The sequence below is a fragment of the Euleptes europaea genome, chromosome 1, assembly GCF_029931775.1.
Source record: "Euleptes europaea isolate rEulEur1 chromosome 1, rEulEur1.hap1, whole genome shotgun sequence".
Classification (NCBI taxonomy): Eukaryota; Metazoa; Chordata; class Lepidosauria; order Squamata; family Sphaerodactylidae; genus Euleptes; species Euleptes europaea.
The window spans coordinates 107,587,390-107,609,091 of NC_079312.1; the positions used below are offsets into that span (position 1 = coordinate 107,587,390).

The following is a 21,702-nucleotide window of genomic DNA, read 5'->3' on the forward strand; positions in this document are numbered from 1 at the left end:
GGAATGATACCCTGACAGCAAAATGTTTCACTTATGCATAGCAGCAGTGCATTATTTCAAACAACAATTGCATGTGTCAGGTTTAATTATTTGAAGGACTTCTATGTCCCTAACTTTTAGTTTACTGTACATAGAGGCAGTAATGATAAGAACATAAGAAAGGCCCTGCTGGATCAGACCAAGGCCCATCAAATCCAGCAGTCTGTTCACACAGTGGCCAACCAGGTGCCTCTAGGAAGCCACAAACAAGACAATCTTATACTGCGTATTTTTTTCATTTGGAAATTTGAATAAATGCCATTTTAGGCATTAGGCAGGGGTACACTTGGTTTTGCCAACAAAAGTACGTACTCAACAGGGAAGTTCATCTAATAATAGCACCCTGATGACTGTATGATGAACAAGTTTGCAAACACATATTGGTAGCATTCACACAGAAGTAGCACTTCGTTTTTTCCCCAAAACAATGTATTTTCAAAAGACTGTATTTGTATTCAGGAGGTCAGAGAAAATAGGTGAGAAGATTAAATGGTTACATTTTTAATACTTCGCTCATTGTAAAGGCAATATGGTAGGCTTTGCTTGTCTTGAAGTAAAAATAATCAGAATTATACTATAAAGAAAGAAACTTTCATGCTGCCTGTTAGGAAATAAGACTTCCCTGTGTGTATCTGCAGATTAATAGGGTTCATAGAATGGATTTAAATCCTCTGTGCCACGACCAATCCAGAACCCAATTGGATAAGGATATTCTGTCAGCTGCCAGCGCCACTATGTGTTCAAGATGAATGAGCCTGCACTCTTCAGTGCTCTTAGAAAAAAGAAGAGGATGCTGCCATTTTCAGCAACAGCAATAAAAAGACATGATAGTCTTTTCCGTCAGCAGCACCTGCCTGATAGCAGCCAAGCGTCCAAAGAGACTCGCCAGTTCCATTTCACCAGAGACTCTTCTCCTCGGCAGGCTCTTCTGCTTGGCATCTTTTGATTAAGATAACTGCTGTACAGCTTTGTTTTCTAAGGGGAAATCAAAAAGAGTCCAGCAGCAGATTGTACTTGCTCAATGATAGTCCAGCGTCGCTTTAGAATTGGCAGGGCTCCTTGATTAGTGTGCAGCTCTACTGTGTACACTGCCAATGGCATGAAAAATATTGCTCCGCTCAGAGAAATGTCTCTCTATTTTCTCTTGTTACTTTTCTCCCCTCTCTCCTCCCTCTCTCTCTCCCTCTCTCTCTCTCTCTCTCTCTCTCTCTCTCTGTCACCTTTGACTAGCAATTGATTGATCTGTCCATGTTCTGTGGTTTCCTTGCTAATGAAAGAATGTTTAAAGGAAACAGAATGTCACTGGAGTTTCCCTCTCTCTTACCAAAACAATAAGCATGTTTCTCATTTCTAACTCTGCTTACCAAATGTATTTCCCCAGTATCTGCGGCATTAGATTCCTAGTCTGTTCAACTGATTTTATTAGCTGTTAGAATGCCAAAGAGATGTCAAACACACCAGTAACATAACTAACAATAAAGGTAGGACAATGAGCCATCTGCCAACAGAAATATATCTGTGTCAGACGCTGCCTCTCAGTAATTCAATTGAAGATAGGTGCACTGGTACAAATATGGAAGACAGAGACATAACCGCCTGCATAGTTAAGTGACACTTCTGTGTAACCTCTATCATCACAGCAGAATTCTCTGTGTTAGAGCATGTTATACTCCATTTATCAAAGAGAGATGTTGTTAGCATTTATAGAAGAAAGTAGGCCTTGACTGTGCTTCATATCTGTACTTGAGTTCTCAGCAGTAATTTTAATTTAGATGGTGAATGCTTTCAAATATCACTGGCCACAGATCCAGGAGGGTGTCAAATGCATAGGCTGATTGGTGTTTCCTTTTGGATTTTCCCCTTTGGTAAATGTGTTGGTTGGTATTGGGCAGGTGAAAAATTTCCTCATTCCTTGCTGCCTAATTTAAGACCTCATCATAACTGAAAAGCACTTTATATAATGGTAGCCAGTATTAAGAGCAGTGGTTTTGTTTTTCTTCTGCACCCATTTCAAATGGGCAAAATAGCAGTGCCCACCTGAACATAATTTATGGTGTGTGCCACACACACACACACCATAAATTATGGCAGCTATGTGGACTCCTTACAATATGAAAACATTGTTCAGCAGACACCAAATATGAATGGTCCTAAAATGTGATAGGAGTTTTGTAAGTTTTTATTGACCTTAACAATGGTGAGTATTACAGAAGTGGAACAAATTCTTACTCTGTGAGTAGCATTCACAAGAGAATTATTTTTCCTTAAACAAAAAATAGAGATACGGAGCAGTGAAAGTTTACTAGGTGGAACTCACACCTGAAATAGAGCAGGCTGAAAATGTTTTCATTTTGAAATTGTTAAATTCCTAATTTCTACCAATCTTTTGGAAATGGCTCAGAGAAGTACGCTATCACCAGCTGCCTCCTATTTCTCTGGCACTGGGCGAGAGGTTTTGAAAGTCCTACAGTGACAATGTGGGAAGAACAGATTGTTGAGGAACAGTATGGACTTGTAACCAGCGTTTAGTAAAATTTCAGCCATCATGCAGTTCAAACATTCTAGTTGACATTCTACAAAAGAGCAATGGTAACATATTAAATATCTTGGAATAGATTATTTCCTATATTATTTCTAAACAATAAGTTGTATAAAAAAGCAAACAGGCACTGCTAAATACTGATTGTTAACATAACAATAAAATCTGAGAAGTTGGTTGCTTCAATACTGATTTCCAAGTTGGCATGATATGGCAAATGGCGACAGTATGCTAACAGTCTAACCATACAATTCTACGCAGAGTTACTCCAGAGTTTCTTGATTTCAGTGGTCTCAGACTGGAATAATTATGCATAGGATTTCACTGTTTGTAGCTAGTTAGTGATGGTATGGATGAAGTTCACAATTTCTTCAAAAGTTATACCTTCAAAAGTTTCTGGTTATTCTCATTCACTAACAGTCTGTGCTACAAGGTGTTTTTTGCTTTTGTTATAATAAGTATTGACTTCTTGAACTCCAGCTCCTTTATGCATGGGTGAAGTGGACAGCTCACAATGAAATCTCCAGCTTATGCTTCTCCATGCTGCTTCCTCTCAACGCTCCTCTCTCTTTGGCGGCTGCCTAACACTGACTCTGGCTGTTGATGGGGTTTTCCTTTGTGCTTGATCTAACCATGTGGTAGAACAATACAAATTGAACATGGTTCTGTCAAGCACCATGGAAGGCTCCATGCTTTACTGCAGCATGGCATGTTGGGATACTTCTGCTGTTTTCAGAAGCATCAAAAGGTGAGAGATTTCCTCGTTCTGACAGGGAAGATGAAAAAAAGAAGCCACGGGTGAAGAGAATTGTAATCATTTTCACAAAATTAAAAGGCTGGTTATAGACCTCACAATGGGATCCTCCACATAGAGATAAAAGCATTCAGGAAGGGCTTTGAAAATGGCTTGCATGTGGAATAGCAGTAATTCATTTATTAACTCTTCTTACAATACACCAATTGGACATCTAAGTTCATGTATTTAGATTATTTCCCAGCTGGACTCATGATTCTTTAGACAGTAAATTGAAAAAAGATCACATCCACTTAACTTTATTTATTTACTTCATTTATACCCCACCTGTCTTACCAGGGGGTACCCACATTGGCATACATTGTTCTGTCCTGCATTTTATCCTCATAATAACCGGGTGTGATAGATTAGGCTGAGTGTGTGTGACTGGCCCAAGGTCACCCAGCAAGCTTCTATGGCGCAAGTGGGGATTCAAGCCTGGTCTCCCAGATCCTGGTCCAAACATGATTTTAGGTATCTGTACTTCATGGTCTGCACTTTTGTAATATTATGGGGCAATATTGCTTGTGTTAGACATGGTGAAGATATCTTCATGTTGATCTAATCATTATTCAATCATAGAATGGTTCTGTGTGAGGAAAGAAGCAACAGTAATTGTATAGAACTAGCAAGCGACCCGTGAGACTCATGGGGAATCCTATACTCCCCCCCCCTCTGCTGCTTGCAGCCCCTGTTCTCTGGTGGCAGCTCCCAAACTTCCCCCACTTACTTGCCTGCAGGCCTTGTGTAGAGATGGTGGCTCCCCTTCCTTCTCCCCATCCTCCACCACCCGTCTGCTCATCTGCAATGCCTGTTCTCTAGCAGCAGCTCTTGTTCCTCCCCTGCCTTCTTCCCCCTGCTCACTTGAAGCACCTGTTCTCCTCCAGTGGTAGTGGGGGAAGCGGTGGCAGCTCTTACTTCTCTTCGGCCACTCGTTTCCCTCAAAATGGCAGCCAAGATGTTGCAATGTAGCACTGTGAGACCTCAGTGTTTTCAACCAAATATTTTAATTTTTTATATTTGCAATTTTTGTGTAAACATGTGAGATGGGATTTACCTCTTTGTCATAAAAAAGGTTCAGTTGCATATTTCCGTACATTAATCCTCTGTTAAAGGGACAGGTCATTTTTTTCCATTCCAGTCGACAATTCTAGGGACAAGGCAAATAGTGATAAGCAAGCTGATTTTCAGAGAAGCTTGTGTCCTATTGTTATCTTCTTCTCATTGAGGAAGCCCTTTTAAGCACTGAAGGAATCTCTGGGTTCTTTAGAGCATATTTTAAAAAACCACTGGTTTTCAGTTATAATGAGATTTTTCCCCACTCCCTTGATTCTCCAAATTTCTGGTTTGTTGTGAAAGTGTAGTAAAAAAATTCCTCACCATTTGGCAGGATAATCATATTCAGACAAACCATTTCACCAAAAATCTCCACATGATGTTTGATTTAAAAAAAAAATCCCTTGCCAATTGACAGAATGAAACAGGTAACCAACATCAGGGTGAGAAACTTCACCCCAGACTTGTTTAATCAGCTGCATTGAACAACTGCACTCCCAAGAGGTTACATGTACACTGTGGTAAGTTAGCACTTGGTAAATGGTCACCTGTATTTTCCAATACTATCAGATAAATCTTGAAATAAGGTATTTTCTCTATCATAGTCCTTCACTGAGAGCCATTCTCCTTGGTGCCTCATGTGTTGGATAGATGTATCTGAAAAGTGGGTTGAGAAGCTGGTTTTCTTTTAGATTGCTGTTGTCTTCTCAAGATATCCAAAATGTTTCAGGGCTATGAGACCAGGAAGAATGAGATTACGGCTTTACTTGGATAGAAAACCCATAATATAAATCTTGATTAAAATAGAATTTAAACTATATACATGCACATAAAGTAGGACAAATAAGGTAAATAAAGTAACAGAATAAAGTAACTAAGCAGTTCAGCAAAAGAGAGCATTAGCAACCTATGTTTATGTTAGCTTTTAATTTTGAAGTTGTAAAATGTACTTCCATGGTTGCACTGAAATACCAAAATAATGTAATTTACTCCTCTTTAAGGCTTCCAAACACTGGTTTTTATAATAGAGGAAGTAGTGCTCGCGCATAATCTTTAATGTTGTTCTTTTTGAATTGCACCATATCCACTTAAAGCCCCATGGGAGCATACTGATAAAGTAATGCATGTAGAGATGGATGGACACGTATAATGGGTACTGTAACCAGATGGCCAGCTTTCACATTAGTTTTCCTAAAGGGAATAACATGATAGAGCTGCCACCTGTCCAAGTGATCTCAAGGTTCAAGTTAAATAGTAAATTTCCTTTGTTAGCAGCTGATTGCAGGCTGATGGGTAGCTCAGAGTACTTGATGACACTGTGTGGTATTCATCACTTTACACTACATGGTCATTTACATTATTCACACTTGTACATTCAATATTTCTAGAAAATAACAATTCTTTGCTGCTTCTTGTTTCTACTGTTATTATTTCACCTGTATCATGACTGATGATGAAGATGTGATGTCTTAGCTAGATAAATATCACTTTGAAGAACTCAGATTACAAAATCGTACCGGAACTGCCCAGAATTTAGTGTTTGCACCCTTCCTGGAATACTTGAAGTGCCACTTTACTTTCATTGTAAAGGTTCATATTTTATATACTTCTTCCATAGTAGCCATGACCTCCTAAGTATATAACATGTGGATACTAACCAAACTATGAAATAAAGGTTGATCCCAATTAATATGTCAGTTTCTGGTGGAAGATAGTTATACCATGTTTGGTGTTATGCACTTTGTCCAAACAAAGATGGGAAGAATTGTGTACCAATTTTTAACCGAACGAATTCTTGAAAGTATGGTGATACGGTACTGCAGAACTAGGAGTTAGGAAAACCTTAGTTTTGTCCAGTGGCTTGGGGGTATTGGTGACAAATGAGGCTTTAGTCCTTTGAACTGTCACAATTTTGGGGTGGGAGAAACTCTATTCAGTTTCAAATGAAGTTTACCCCATATCTTGAGGGACTTGACAAACACAAGTCCATAACTCTCTCGTGCAGGAATTATTCATACGGCATTTTGGTTCCAGGCCTATATATTGTAGCTGTGACATTCATTTAATGAATAAGTATTGCAGGCTTCCACCTTAATTGGAATTGATGTTCCTAAGCTCGCTCAGCCTTCTCTAGTGAGTTCACCCTGCCAGTGGTAAGCCCTCCCCTTTCTCAGAAAGGAGGATTTTTTAATGGGAAGGCGGTGATGGCAAGATAATAGGAAACACAGGGGAAAGAACATTTCCCCTCTATTGAGCTTTTCCTGAACTTTCTGAGAGAAACCTGGTGAATGTTCTAAGAATTTTCCGGCAAAGCTGAAAAGCATAAATGCATTTTGTGGCAAGGGATATGTGTGCCTTGCCAGTCATTGCTTTTAGAGGAAATTATGACAGAGATCCAAAGATCCTTACCCCCGCTCAAGTGCAAGCTTTCTTAGCTCTACTCCAAGCTTTAAAATGTCTTCTTCTGACAACTCCACATGTTATATTCTAATCCAGAGGGTCCCCTGAATTTCAAAAGCAACTTTTCAGGTAACAAAGTGTTGTGCTAGGAAGGGCAGGGGCTCAAGTCCTCATGCTTGTGGAGAGGTTCCTTGAGAAACTCTGAATCCTGCCCCATATGTATATCAACATCTAGGTGGACCATGTTTTACAGCCCATTCCTGACCTGCGCCGGTGGCCTTGTCGAAAGTCCTTAGAAGGTCGACGAAAAACTCCGCCGGTGCAGGGGCCCAAACCGCCAGCACCCAGAAGGCACAAGCCGGCATGAGTGGCTGCAGCGCTGGCGTGCAGGCCCGGTCGCTGGTCCCCGGCCACCGCCACAGCAGTGCTGGGCCCGGCTGCCACCGTAGCCTCCCGGCGGCCTCCAGCCGCCAGCACAGGCCATGGTGGCTAGCTGGTAGGCGTTCCGGCGCCCCGGGAGGTGTTCCCGGGGCATTCCGGCACCAGCCGTTTCAGCTCGGGAACGCCCCCTTTTTTTAGCAGAGATATGCTAGCTTTTTTCTGCGCTGAGTGGAGGTTTCAGTGGTGCCGAAACCTCCTTAGGAGGCAACGCCACTGGGTTGCCTCCCAAGCCCGGCGCAGGAATTCCTTTCAGAAATGCGCTGTTAGTTTACAAAAGACACAATTGGTTTTCATCATTTTGCTGGTTGCATTAACCATGAAAGGTCTTATAATAAATAATGTCATTTTTATTCTGAATATTATTTCTTTAAAATAGTAAGTCATACAGACTAGTTTTATTATATTCATGTATTGTGTATCTATTTATTTTTATACCCAGCTTCCCAGCAATCCCCTCAAAACATTTTGGGGGTGGGAAATGTCATAGAAACACATTAAAATTATAACAAAACCCCTCCAAACTTACTTTTCAAAGTCAGAATTACAACAGATAGTCCACAGTTTTCTAGAAGACAGAGGACATTTCCATGCAGACTATCTGCCCCAAGTTTAATGCTGTTGGGAATTGCTGTTTTTTTCCTGCTTCCCCACAGCACCATAGTGCGTTTATGTACCCCTTGGGGTATCCCGGGCTTTAGTACAACCTTTCTCAAACCTGATTTGCTCCAAAGTTTTTGGAAAGTTTGTAGTAAAGCCTGTATGGCTGCTGTGTGAGAGGGGAAATTCCAATTCCCTCCTAACCCTATCCCTGTGGCAGCCACTTCTTTCCACTGCCACTTGGGGGCTTTTTAGGGTTTTTTTAAATGGCATTTGAATACTATAACTGTATGTATAAAAGGTTCTCTGAATTCTCAGCTTTCATTTTTAAAAAGTGTCTAGCCCTTACATCTAGAAAGGCATATATTCCCCATAGAAAGGGGCTAGCGTAGGGTTGCCAACCTCCAGGCAGTAGCTGGAAATCTCCCGCTGTTACAACTGATCTCCAGCTAACAGAGTTCAATTCACCTGGAGAAAATGACCACTTTTGCAATTGTACTCTATGGCATTGAAATCCCTCCCCTCCCCAAACCCTGCCCTCCTCAGGCTCCGCTCCTGCCAGTGGTGAAGAGGGACCTGGCAACCCTAGGCTGGAGACTTTTTTAAATGAAAGCTGGGAATTCAGAGAACTACTATACCTATTGTTACAAGGGCTTATTGATATAATGACTAGAGTTGCCAACCTCCAGGTACTAGATGGAGATCTCCTGCTATTACAACTGATCTCCAGGTGAAAGAGATTAGTTCCCCTGGACAAAATGGCCACTTTGGCAATTGGACACTCTGGCATTGAAGTCCCTCCCCCAAACCCCACCCTCCTCAGGCTCCGCCCCAAAAATCTCCAGGTATTTCTCAATCCAGAGCTGGCAACCCTAATAATGACTGTAGCCCAAGTAAACAACAGTGGTGTTATTGAAATGGCCGTATAACCATCCATATCAGTGAGTAGTGCTGTTGGACAATGGAGGCTGAGTTGGTTCTATATTATTTCTAGTTCTATATTATTTCTAGTTTTGTGTTCTGGGAGAGTTGACTAACTGTTGCAACTGTTTTAAGATCTGTGCTGAAGACCGCTTGGAAATCTTTTGTTTCTTTAAACGTGTTACATTATCTGAATTGCAAATGGTGAATTCGAGTCTGTACACAAATATCAATTTGGGGTCCACTTGCAGATAATTTTACATTGTACCCCCTGCTATTCTTTGCCTCCCCAAAATTCATTTTCTGAGAAGTTAATATTTCTCAGATAAAAGATCTTGGCATTGATGAATAAATGTTGCGGGTTCATAAAGTTCAGGAAAAGTGAAAATATTTACTTTTGTTAGGATGGTTAAACATAACATGTGATTTCAGGGACATGTTCCCTTAATGAAGTATGAAGTGAGTAGGCAAATGCTGCATGATTGGATCTGCACTGGCAGCTCTTTGATTACATAGCCTCTAATATTTTGGTGGTGATAAACTCAGAGATCATGTTTAAACCTTAAATTAAGACTTTCTTTAAAGCTGGAAAGATTGGTTTGTTGAGCTTAACTGGAAAGGCATTTCATTCAAACAAGCCAAAGGGGACCTGTCAGTTGCAGTACAATGGCATACTGAAATGCAGTTCTCACTAAATATAATCTGTACCTATCATGATTAAAGTGGAAAAGATTGGAACTCAGGTTACTTTCCACTGCAGTTTCTCATGTCCTTTGTTAAAATATTTATTCTCACAAAGCAGACTAGCTCATTTTAATCATATACAGCATGTTGATTAAACTGATGTATGACCTTATATTTCAGGCATGATTTGTCTAACACACCATTTTCCATGTGGTGGTTATTGACACTAAGAAAAAAATATTTCTAAAGGGTGAAGAGGCACTGAAGTGATCTTTTAAGAGATGAGACAGGACTCTGGGCTCTAGAACTATATTGGAGTGAACTGGGCAAAGCATTTTATACCATAAAGTAGTATTCAGTTACATTTGGATCACTTCCGAAGAGATTTTCTAAGATAGTAGAAACACTTGCTTTTCCATCTCTTATTTGTTATGGTTATTTTATAAGGTTATTTTACCAGGAAACATTTCAACTTTGCAGGTTCGGAGGACTACAGGAGTAAGTTCAGTGGGGAGTGCTTCATGGATCTTGTCTGCCCTGAAAGGTGCCGCTGTGAAGGAACAATTGTTGATTGTTCCAACCAAAAACTCACCCGACTTCCCAGTCATCTCCCAGAATATACCACAGATCTGTAAGTGTTCCACTTTGAACAGCAAGAATTAATAGAATGCTTAACAAGTAAAATAGTTGTGTTAATTCCAGTTTTGTTGGCCAAGTTTGGAAATTTCAGAAAAATCAAAAGGCCAGTAGGGCCAATGCATTTGGCTTGTGCATTTGTTTACTAATTAAAATAAAACGAAACCGAAAAGTTAATGCTGATGTTAAAACCAGCGCTAGTAGGAAAACTAGCAAAACTTGATAATTTTTATTTTCCTTTGTTATTCTGAAAACCCTAGCTGTCATTCCTTCCTCTATGGACTCCTGTATAACAATTTTAAGTAACAAAATTTAATATTCACTCTAAATATACATATTACAGAGTCATACTACAAAGTCAAAACCTGCAAAGTTAAAAACTGTAAAACATTTCCAAAACAGTGTGACAAAGTCATTTTGTTGCAGAAACCAAACATTTTAAAAAAAAGGAACGAAACACATTCCATTATTCTGTATTTTTGTGTAGATAATTGTGTCTGATACATATAATTATTATTGGAATTGTGTTCAAACACTAGTTCCTAGTTTCTTTGAAATGAAAGGCTCAAGTTAAATGTGTAATTGTTGTTTACATTATAATTAAACAATTTGTGTGTCACATTCAGCACTTCGTGTTTAGACTGAAATGCTAAATGAAAAGAAAAAATGTCATAGCTCCATTTCATATGAAACTGCTGGTGCATGCGTCATTGTTCTTCTGTTGTAGTGGTATGATGGCCTCCTAAAGGAGTGTCTTAAGATAATTACAGCTGCAATACCAGTCTTAGAAGTGTATCAAGACTATTTAGGTGGAGTGGTTTCCTCCCCCCCCCCAAAAAAATAGAAAATATACTGGTTTGTTTCTTAATGTCACAAAGTTTATGTATGGAGTATTGCAGCTTGTATCTGTAATTCAGATTAAGGCTGGCAGATAAATGATCAAAATTATCATTCTGTTTTGTTCTTGTTAATTTGTGTGACAAATTTGCATGCCACACTGGCCCGTCTAAGGCTATGACATGTTTTTATTGTTTTTCATAAGGCGTTTACATGACAATGACATTTCTGTTCTTGAAGCTACTGGAATATTCAAGAAGCTCCCCAGTTTACGGAAGATGTAAGTTCTGTTTCTTTTTAATTTTTAAGACAGATAGTGTGGCTCAACAGAAATTAACTGATTAAGGCAACAGTCCTATGTGCACTTGTTTGGGAGTAAGTTAATCAATTTACTTCCTAGAGAACATGCACATGATTTTTTTCATCGACCGTGGTATCCTTCTGGCGCCTTTTGGGATTGGGACTAGGAGGTACTGATTTCTGGTGGTTCTAGTCCTACCTCAAAGGTAGGTTTCAGAGTGTGATGCTGGGTGACAGTTGCTCTGCCTCTTGGCCTCTGGCCTGCTGGGACCCACAAGGTTCCATCTTGTCTCCCATGCTTTTCAACATCTATATAAAGTCACTGGGAGAGGTGATCCCGAGATTTGGGCTGAGTTGCTACCAATATGCAGATGACACTCAGCTCTATTTTGTGCTTCCAGCAGATCCCAGGGAGTCTGTGGGAACTGTGAACAGGTGCCTGGAGAGAGTTTTGGAATGGATGAGGTCTAACAAAATGAAACTTAGTCCCAACAAAACAGAAGTGCTACTGGTGGGGGGAAGGTCTAACCCAAGAACTGGGATATTTCCTGTTCTGGATGGAGTTGCACTCCTAAAGGAGCAGATTCATAGCTGGGGGTGCTCCTGGATCCGGGCCTCTTGTTGGATAAATATGTGTCACGCTAAGGAGGCACCAGGCTAGGGTGCCTTTTACCAGCTTCAGTTGGTGAGCTATCTGCAGCCTTTCTGGGAGTTGGGGTGACATCTTTTAACTGCAGCGCATGCCCTGGTAATATGTGGTACATGCCCTGGTAACATGTAGATTAGATTACTGCCATGTGTTCTACGTGGGGCTACCTTTGAAGACTGTCTACAGTTGGTACAAAATGCTGTGGCCAAAATGTTGACTGGAGCGGGCCATAGGGACCATATCAATCCATTCTTGTTCCATCTATTGTGGTTTCTAGTTTGTTTTCGGGCCCAATTCAAGGTGGCTGGTGCCAGCCTACCTGAAGGTACCGCTTTTTCCCATACGAACCTACTCGTCTATGCCAGTCCAGAGGCACTGCTTTGGGTGCCTTGCCATCTGAGGCTAGATGGATGGCAACTTAAGAAACAGCCTCCTCAGTTGTGGCACCAGAACTTCGGAACTCTCTGTACCTTTTGGTGTTATGTCTGTTTATATGTTTTAATTGAATTGTTGCATATATACTTTATTTTAAGTGTTTTCAACGTTGAAATGTTTGATGTTCGCCACCCATATGGGTGGAAAGATGGCATAGAAATGTTTTGAATGAATGAATGAATGAATGAATGAATGAATGAATGAATGAATGAGTTAAATACGGTTTTTATTTTACTTACCTCATTTATAACCTGACACTCTTGGTGAGATTCAAGGTGGATTATAAAATTTTAAAAACAATTTGATAAAACAGCAAGGCCCGCTAATAAACAATGCAGTAGGACTCAAATGCTAAGAACACAGAAAACTAACTCTTGTCTGAGCTGGTTGATGAGCATTCTAAGTTTTATTCTTATCTTAAATGAGTTCATAATGTGTTCAAATAGTTTTGGCACTTGCAAAGTCTTGGGGGTTAGGAAGAAAGATTACCTGGTCCCACTGTGCAGCCGGCCCAATTAGGATTGGGTGCTCGCGGCATTTTTAAATGGTTGAGTTCAGTTCTAAATTGGTGCCGGCATCCCTGGGTCAGACCCATAGAGGCCATAATGTCTTGCTTTGCCCTGAGGCATCTAAGTTATTGAGAAGCTATTAAGTTTCACTACCTGAGCTCACAGTTTCTGCAACAAGGTCTTTAGTTAGCTGTAGCCAACAAACGTTTCTGCTAAGTTGACCTTCATTCTGCTGTAGCAGTTGGCCTCTGCAGACTTCTCCCATGAAGCTCTCCCCCCTCATCTCACCTCTCATCTCACCCTTATGAGAGCTTGGCCTCCCTCAGGTACAAGTGCCTGATCTTGTATCACAGCATTACCCATGTTACCTTCAGGGCACTCTTCCATCTTAGTGTCACAAACCTCCTTCTCTCTGCCTGTCACAAACCTCCTTCTCTCTGCCCCCCATACATCTAGCCCTCCTTGAAATGAAGGTGTCTTCCTTCCAACTTGCACATACTGTGTTTTTAACAGTGGTGAAAACTAGCTTAATATCCTGGCTTCGGCTTCCAGTTTCATGGACCCTAGCTGACAATAATTAGTATAGTGGCCTGCATTCACATAATCACATAATTATAATTAGTTTAATTCTACCAGAGTTTTGTATTACATCTGAACCAACCAACTGTAGGGAACCACCATGTTTCTGTTAAAAATTTTATGTCTTATGAAGCAATAAATTCTCTATGTCCACTCTTGGCAGGAGATAAGAATTTAAGAGGTACTGTTCAGCTGTCTATATTCCGGCAGCAAGATATAATGGTGTTCTGCAGTTCATCATCAAAACTGACTCATTCACATTTATCATCGATGCCTTGAAGCAAAGAAAGCTCCCAAATATTTTTTATTAGCCTGGATTTCTTTTTTAGCTTCCTATACCTGTGTGTGTATTTGTTCTAATGCAGAGAAGATATTCTGTGTTCCACACTGTGATATTAAAACAAGAAGACGTGGATTGGAAAGCACTTCCTTGTTTACAATATTCTTTCCTGAGAATCATGAATCAGGCTTGTTTGTGCCACCTCTCCTCATGTGGAATTTTGAAGCTTATTCCGTTTAGTAAAATAAAGGCTAAAGCAGTTGAGCGTGCCAGGAACACAAATTTGTAGTATACCATTGTATGAATTTTGCCAAAAGCTTCTAAATTGTTGGCCTTATCTTTTCTATCCCCAAGTACACAAAGGCAGACTCTTTCCCAGTGGTGTGTAATTCCAACATGTAAGGATCTCCAAAGGCACAATTCTACATGATGATGAAAATCTGTGAACAGTTCTCTGGACACCTTTAATGTTCTTTAAAAGCAGCCAGGAGGGGGGACAATTTGGATATGAGCCGTGGTGCTAGGATGGGTGGGAGGCTTCATCTGCAGCATTTCCCAATTTAGGGTTGCCAGCCTCCAGGTAGTAGCTGGAGATCTCCCTCTATTACAACTGATCTCCAGCTGATAGAGATCAGTTCACTTGGAGAAAATGGCCACTTTGGCAATTGGACTCTATGGCATTAAAGTCCCTCCCCTCCCCAAACTTTTCTCAGGCTCCGCCCCAAAAACCTCCCATTGGTGACAAAGAGAGACCTGGCAACCCTATCCCAATTGGAGCTCCTCTCCCCAGCTGCTATTAGCCCCAGTATAGAGAAATAGAGAATTTGCCCCTAACAAGCTAGCAGCAGATCAGTAATGCCATTTTGTCTTTAGGAAATGCCATTGGGGGGTGAGTGGCCCCAATCCAAATAGTCCCTCTTTCCTTGCAATTGTTTTTGAGAAAATTAAAGCCATCTTGTGACTGGCCTTGGGTTTTCAGTATCTGTTTTAGTCATGTGAGTAAAGTGTCACTTTTTGATGTTAACTAGTGCTGTCAGTGGACAAGACATTTTGTAAGGTCACTAAGCAAAAGGAACAGGTATTCAATTTAGATGCACAGTATTTTTCGCTCTATAAGACGCACCTGACCATAAGATGCACCTAGTTTTTAGAGGAGGTAAACAAAAAATATATATATTCTGAATCAAATGGTGTACTGCCCCTGGAAGCCCGGTGGGGGGGGGTGTCTTTAAACTCCTCCACGCTGCCATCCCAGGCAGCGCGGAGCACTTTCAAGATCCCCCTGCCGACTTCTAGGGACTCCCTGAAAGCCCAGCGGGGGGGGGGGGCTTTAAACTCCTCTGTGCTGCCATCCAAGGCAGCGCAGAGCACTTTCAAGACGCCCCCCCACCATGCTTCTAGGGCTCCCTGGAAGCTCGGCAGGGGGTGGGTCTTTAAACTCCTCCATCCCAGGCAGCGCAGAGCACTTTCAAGACCCCCCCCCCCGCCCGGCTTCTAGGGACTCCCTGGAAGCCTGGCAGGGGGTCTTTAAACTCCACGCTGCCATCCCAGGCAGTGCAGAGCACTTTCAAGACCCCCCCCCGCCCGGCATCTAGGGACTCCCTGGAAACCGGGCGGGGGGGTATTTAAACTGCTCTGCTCTGCCTGCCTAGGCAGCACAGAGCAGTTTAACCTCCCCCTCCCCCGCGCTTCCTGGTCCCGAGGCTCAGCTGTTGGGCGGGGACATGCCCAACAGCTGAGCCTCGGGACCAGGAAGCATGGGGGGAGGTTAAACTGCTCTGCGCTGCCTGCCCAGGCAACGCAGAGCAGTTTAAAGACCCACCGCCCCCTTCCCGGGACTCCCGGGAAGGGGGGCTGTGGAGGTTTAAACTGCTCCGCGCTACCTGCCCAGGCAGCGCAGAGCAGTTTAACCTCCCCCCATGCTTCCTGCTGCCCAGGCAGCACGGAGCAGTTTAAAGACCGCCCCGCCCAGTTTCCTGTGTGTAAAGTGCCTTCAAGTCGCATCCGACTTATGGCGACCCCTTTTGGGATTTTCATGGCAAGAGACTAACAGAGGTGGTTTGCCAGTGCCTTCATCTGCACAGCAACCCTGGTATTCCTTGGTGGTCTCCCATCCAAATACTAACCAGGACTGACCCTGCTTAGCTTCTGAGATCTGATGAGATCGGGCTAGCCTGGGCCATCCAGGTCAGGGTGCAGTAAATCATATAAGTGCTCAAATATTGACATCCAAATTTCATGCTGACATTAGGAATATACAAGAAATGCACAAGCGAGTACTTCAAGGAGGAGGGAGTCTTTGGCTCTGGTTCACCACACCTGATATTCACAATCTTCTTACTCTGGAGACATCTTTAGAATTTTTTTTAAAACTCACTAATGTCAAGAGAATGATGATGACTCTTCTGGGAAAAAGCAATATCAGTAGCTCTAGGAATCACTGGAAACCACTGCAATTCCACAGAGCTACCACTGTCAATTCTGGATTTTCACGCTTGTGCCACTAACCCCCACCATTTCCCCATCCCCAAACCTCCCTAGATAGCAGTACGAAAAGAGAATACAGAGCAGAATAGCGCCTGATGTTCAAATACCGGAGCCGTCACTGTTAAGGAAAAAGTGCAAATTTCATTTAGATGGACTTACGTTGCAGAATAGTTTCTTTACACTGAAAATTCAGGGTAGATGGTTCTGTATGCAGTTTTTGGCAAGTGATATGGCCAGTGTAAAGCCCCAGGTATGGTTTCAAGCTTTGCCGCAATAAATGTAGCACTAAGTGAGAAACTTCAGCTTCACCAACTCCCCCCATTTTCTCTGCCCACAGTTGCAAAAGAGGCAAATCAATGCCTATTCAATAAGATACCTTAGAAAACATTATTGGTATGCAATAATAGTATATATAGGCAGCTTTCACCAGAAGCCTTTGTCTGTTCTGTCAATAAGTCATGTGTTTAAGTGGTCCCAAAGGATTCATTGACACGATTGATTTCAGGGTCAGCTGTGCCTGCTTCTAAGAAGTCCCTTGGTACAAATTTACATGATAGCTCATCATGAATACTGAAAAGCTATTAGATGGCTGGCTTTAATGAATGTGACCTGCAAGCATTTAGGAGGGGGAATGTATCTGAATATAATACTAACATGCTTAGGTGTGTGGATGTTGAAAGTATTTTGTGAGCTTCAGGCAAAAAGATTTCCTGTGTCTCTTTTACTGTACATTGTTGGCAGAGCTTAACGTTATAAGGCCAATTCACGTTTCGCACATTATCATATTATCTAGTATGCAGTACGTGTGTTTGTGCGAAACGTCTGAAATATATAGCAAGTTTGGATTAGTAAATCTTTTTTACATGAATTTGAAATGATGTGTCAATCTTTTGACGGAAAAGGATAGCATTAATCCTTCCTGTTTACATTGATGGTGACAGAATGAGCGAAATATTTTTAGGATAAAACTTGGGAATAAAATTCCTTCTTTTACGTCTACAAACTGGGTGCAGTATTCATGTCACTTCTGGAGCTAGAAACTAGTGCCTTCGTAGACATAGGCAGGGATGCAGCTTCCTTCATAGCTACTACGTTAAAAAGAAGATCTGACCATATCTGATTATGGAAGCACAACAAAGAAGTGGTTCAGTGTTGTATTATACATTGGGAGTTGCAAAAAGATGTATGCCACATCACACAGAGCAACTTCAGATGCTCCCATGGGCTACTGTGTGCCCAGTGAGATCTTTATTTTTTCATGAAGAAGTACACCACGTACTATTTTGTTACTCTTCTGGATTTTAAATTATGTTTGCCATGGACTGTGCCAGAGCAGACTACTGACTTAGAAGCATATTTAAGACCACCTTGGGTGCAGGAAAGGAATCATGATACTTTCATGCTCCTGTTTAAAGGTTCATGAAACCGTGGTTTGTTGGGGAGCCGAAGTTCCCAAGAACACCGGGGTCCCGTTCAGCTCGGGACCACGGTGTGGGGAGGTGCCATTTTCATGAGCCAAAACAGCTAAGGCAAGGGGTTGTTTGCCCCACTGTGGACCTCAGTGTGCCCTGCACTGGAGCAGCAGCATTGAATGGAGCAGCAACATGGGACTGCAGTGTAAAAAAACAGTTCAGCTTAGTTTACTGAAGCAATTTTGGCTTTAATATAACAGAAGAAGAAGAAGAAGAGTTCATTTTTATATGCTGACTTTCTCTACCACTTAAAGTAGAATCAAACCAGCTTACAATCACCTTCCCTTCCCCTCCCCACAACAGACACCCTGTGAGGTAGGTGGGGCTGAGAGAGTGTGACTAGCCCAAGGTCACCCAGCTGGCTTCATGGGTAGGAGTGGGGAAACAAATCCAGTTCACCATATTAGCCTCCGCCGCTCATGTGGAAGAGTGGGTTATCAAACCTGTTTCTCCAGATCAGAGTCCAGGGCTCCAAACCACCACTCTTAACCACCACACCACGCTGACTGAAAGGAAGTTCATAATAAAAATTTACCACCTAATCAAAAAACTAATACTTAGGAGGAGACAAACTTGCTTTTGTGCCACCACTATGTTACCAACTGCAAAAATTATGCTGGTGATGGCTTGAACTTTTAGGGTAGATTTGCTGGTGGAAATATCATGGTCCAGAGTGCCGGTGCTGTAATTTTATGTCATTCCCATAAGAAATGTGTGAAATGTTGGAAGGTATGAGGACAGTTGACCATGGGGCAACTTTGGCAGCGAGAATCCCTCAGGACGATTCTTTTAATCTGCCCAGGGACTGTTGTTTGCCCTTTCACTGCCCAGTGTAAACATGCCTGTGTTTATGTTCTAAAAAAGTATGTAGTCTTCTGGAATAATGTTGCCTGTCCAGTCAAATGTATTTTGTTTTCTTTTCAGAAACCTGAGTAACAACAAGATCAAAGAGATTCGAGAAGGCACTTTCGATGGGGCAGCAGGGGTGCAGGAACTGATGTTGACGGGGAATCAGCTGGAATCGGTGAATGGGCGAATGTTTAGAGGCCTCACAGGACTTAAGACTCTGTAAGTATGAAGCCTACTTGCCTTTCAAAGTACTGGGAGGAGGGGGAGTGTTGTTGCTTGTGTGTCTGTTCATTGCTTGATCCCAGATGTATTGAGTGAGCACTGCTGGTTTTGACAGCAAGCTGTTTGGGAGCAAGGCAGGAGTGTTACACAATGCCTATGCAAAGATTTCTGCTAAGTCGGTGCTTTTATAATTTAGCAGTTTCTCTGTGATCTTTGCTTAGATAAGATCAATTTCTCTAACGGTATCGAATACTTGTTAACGCTGCATACGCAAAGAGTTCTTTTACAAACCTAAGGGGTTCCTTAAGCTCTGGATCAAGTATACAATTCCACAGCAGCAAAAAAATGGCCAGCCTGTTTTAAGGACCCATTACAAATTAAGTCTGGTGGGTTTCAGTCTAGTGAACTGGATTTGTTTCCCCACTCCTACGGCATATAAAAACCAACTCTTCTTCTTCTTCTTCTTCTTCAATGTGATCACTTATTGTACAATAAATATGTTGGGTAACAACTCATATGTTGTGCTGGATGCAAATGTTTTCCTACAAACTAGTTTCTGTTGCATTGTAGTCACATTTTTCTAGCATTCAGAGTGCTTGGAAATTCTTGATGCTGGAAAAATTAGATTTTTCCCTTAGCTGGAGCATCCACTGCTGTTATGTGTGCTGTACAGAATACAGTTGCACTGGTGCATAGACCTCTACTGGACATTACCTGTGACATCACTGATCAGAAACAATTTCATACATGCTCATGGCCACTCAATTTTGTGTTATTTAAAGAAAATGTTTTATAAAAAAATACCTTCCAGGACCTGTGGATGCAATGTCATCAAGTTTGGTCCTCAGTTTTCTATCAATGGGGATAGGGACTTTCCACCTCAAGGGAGAAGGATTTAATGGGCTTCCCTCTCTTTTGAAGGATGGGAGCTCAAAGTTCCTTCCCCCTGCAGCTTTGATATCACCCCAGGGCGCTAGCAAGAAAACAAACTGATTGGTTTGTGGGATCAGTTTAGAGTAGCTCAGACTCTAAATTGGCTAAGGAACACCAGGGAAATACATTCCTAATGCAGTCGTCATAGTTTTTTCCTGTATAAAAATGACCTGGTTTTCACTCCATTTCACGATGAAAAGAATTTTACCATAGCGATAGGAAGATGGTAACAGCCAATGGTGGTTGTTAGCTGAATACCAAAGTTCAGGTTTTGTGTGACACTCGTTTTTGTTTGTTTGTTTGTTTGTTTTTCAATTTCTATGAGGAGCTCTGAGAGTTTTTCAGTCTTCTTTCCACCTGTTCAGCAGATCTCTAGCTAGAAGTTATTAACAAATAAGGAAGTTTCCTGATGTATCTAGTGCAACGTCCCTTCAAATCAAGGGGTGAGGTTAATTAGGGCTTAGGTCAGGCCCTATAGAACAAACAGTGTTACAAGAGCTGATCATGTAAAGTCAGTAAAAGCCTCCATTGAGCATATTTGCTTGCCACATGCACTTTGAAAAGGGGCTGCCCACTTTGTGGCATGTGCCATTGAGGGAGTGGGGGAAGGCTTTGGGGTCCATGAACCTTTTAAAATCAAAATAGTAGTTCTAGTTTTACTAAGGATTGTGAACCACTGAGTTAGCCTGTTGATCGCCTCTCATACATTCCCTTATCTCATGTCTCCTTCCCCATTTCCTCTTTCAGTTAATAAACTCTCATTTTAGTTTTGAATTCTTTCAGGATGCTCAGGAGCAATGTGATCAGTTGTGTCAACAATGATACGTTCACAGGATTGAGCTCAGTAAGATTACTTTCTCTGTATGACAATCGCATCAGTACTATCACACCTGGAGCCTTCAATACACTTGTTTCTTTATCTACAATGTAAGTTTTCATCACATTAAGTGTTGAATTTGGTTTCTAATAACTTCTTAAATGTAATTGTATGAGATTGGTATGATAATTTTTTTTAAAAACTGTTATGTAATTTTTCAAAGTCACTTTATGGAATCAGTAAGCAAGCTATACAATACCACTTCAAGTGAGGTCCATATTATTATTATATTACAGATAAAAGGTTGAGGCCAAGACAGCCTGACTAAGGCCTTCTGAGCACTACATGCTAATGTAAGAGTTGAATGAGGGACTTCCTGGTTTTCAGCTTAAGCACTTAAGCGCTACAGTGCTATAGAATCATAGAACCATAGAGTTGGAAAGGACCACCAGGTCATCTAGTCCAACCCCCTGCACAATAAAGGAAATTCACAACTCCCTTCCCCCCCACATCCCCAGTGACCCTTCCTCCATGCCCAGAAGAGGGCAAAAAAAAAAGCCCTCCAGGATCCCTGGCCAATCTGGACTGGAGGAAAAATTGCTTCCTGACCCCAAAGTGGCGATCGGAACTGGGCATGCAGGAAAGGACCACAAGAGCCAAACACTAATGCAAACATTGATGCAAACTGTAGATGTTAATGAACTAATACACTTGATATCATAAGCTCTCACAATTAGTTTAGAAGATTAATGCTTGTGTAAAGTCAATTGAATGATGTCCTCATTTCAGCACTGGGGCATGATTCTGGTCTCATCATCCTGCCAACGGAACAGCAGCCATCACCTCTTCTGATGTTGTGGTGTCCACTTTAGACGTACCATGAATTTGGCAATTTAGCAGGTGCTTGTATGCTGGTGTCAAAAGCTCTGCACCTAATATCAGGTGCTGCGATAATGTAGCCATGGAATTGCGCCCTTGATATTGTATCCAAACCATTTTATGAGATCATGATTTCCCCACTCCCTTCTAGCCTGATTGTATAACTGTTCCTTTAAAGACATCATTTCAGTGTACTTTCACGACTCAGATTCTCCATCGTTCTTTACTTTAATGGCCATTTAGCGTTGTTCACGTTTCTTTTCCATGGTTTGGGCTCTGCTCATTGTAATTCTCAGTGTGCCATCATCATTAACAATACCTGAATGATTGTGGTCCTAACAATAGTAT

General features: G+C 41.6%; 1 protein-coding gene across 1 annotated transcript in view; it reads left to right on the forward strand.

The window, feature by feature from the left end:
- The window catches only part of SLIT3 (slit guidance ligand 3), a 590,119-nt gene that overhangs the window by 421,318 nt on the left and 147,099 nt on the right, over positions 1 to 21,702 (forward strand). Inside the window, exons 15-18 of the mRNA XM_056847932.1 lie at positions 9,951 to 10,101; positions 11,149 to 11,223; positions 18,579 to 18,722; positions 20,442 to 20,585. Of these exons, the coding sequence (XP_056703910.1) occupies positions 9,951 to 10,101; positions 11,149 to 11,223; positions 18,579 to 18,722; positions 20,442 to 20,585 (514 nt within the window). The remainder of the gene's footprint in view (positions 1 to 9,950; positions 10,102 to 11,148; positions 11,224 to 18,578; positions 18,723 to 20,441; positions 20,586 to 21,702) is intronic.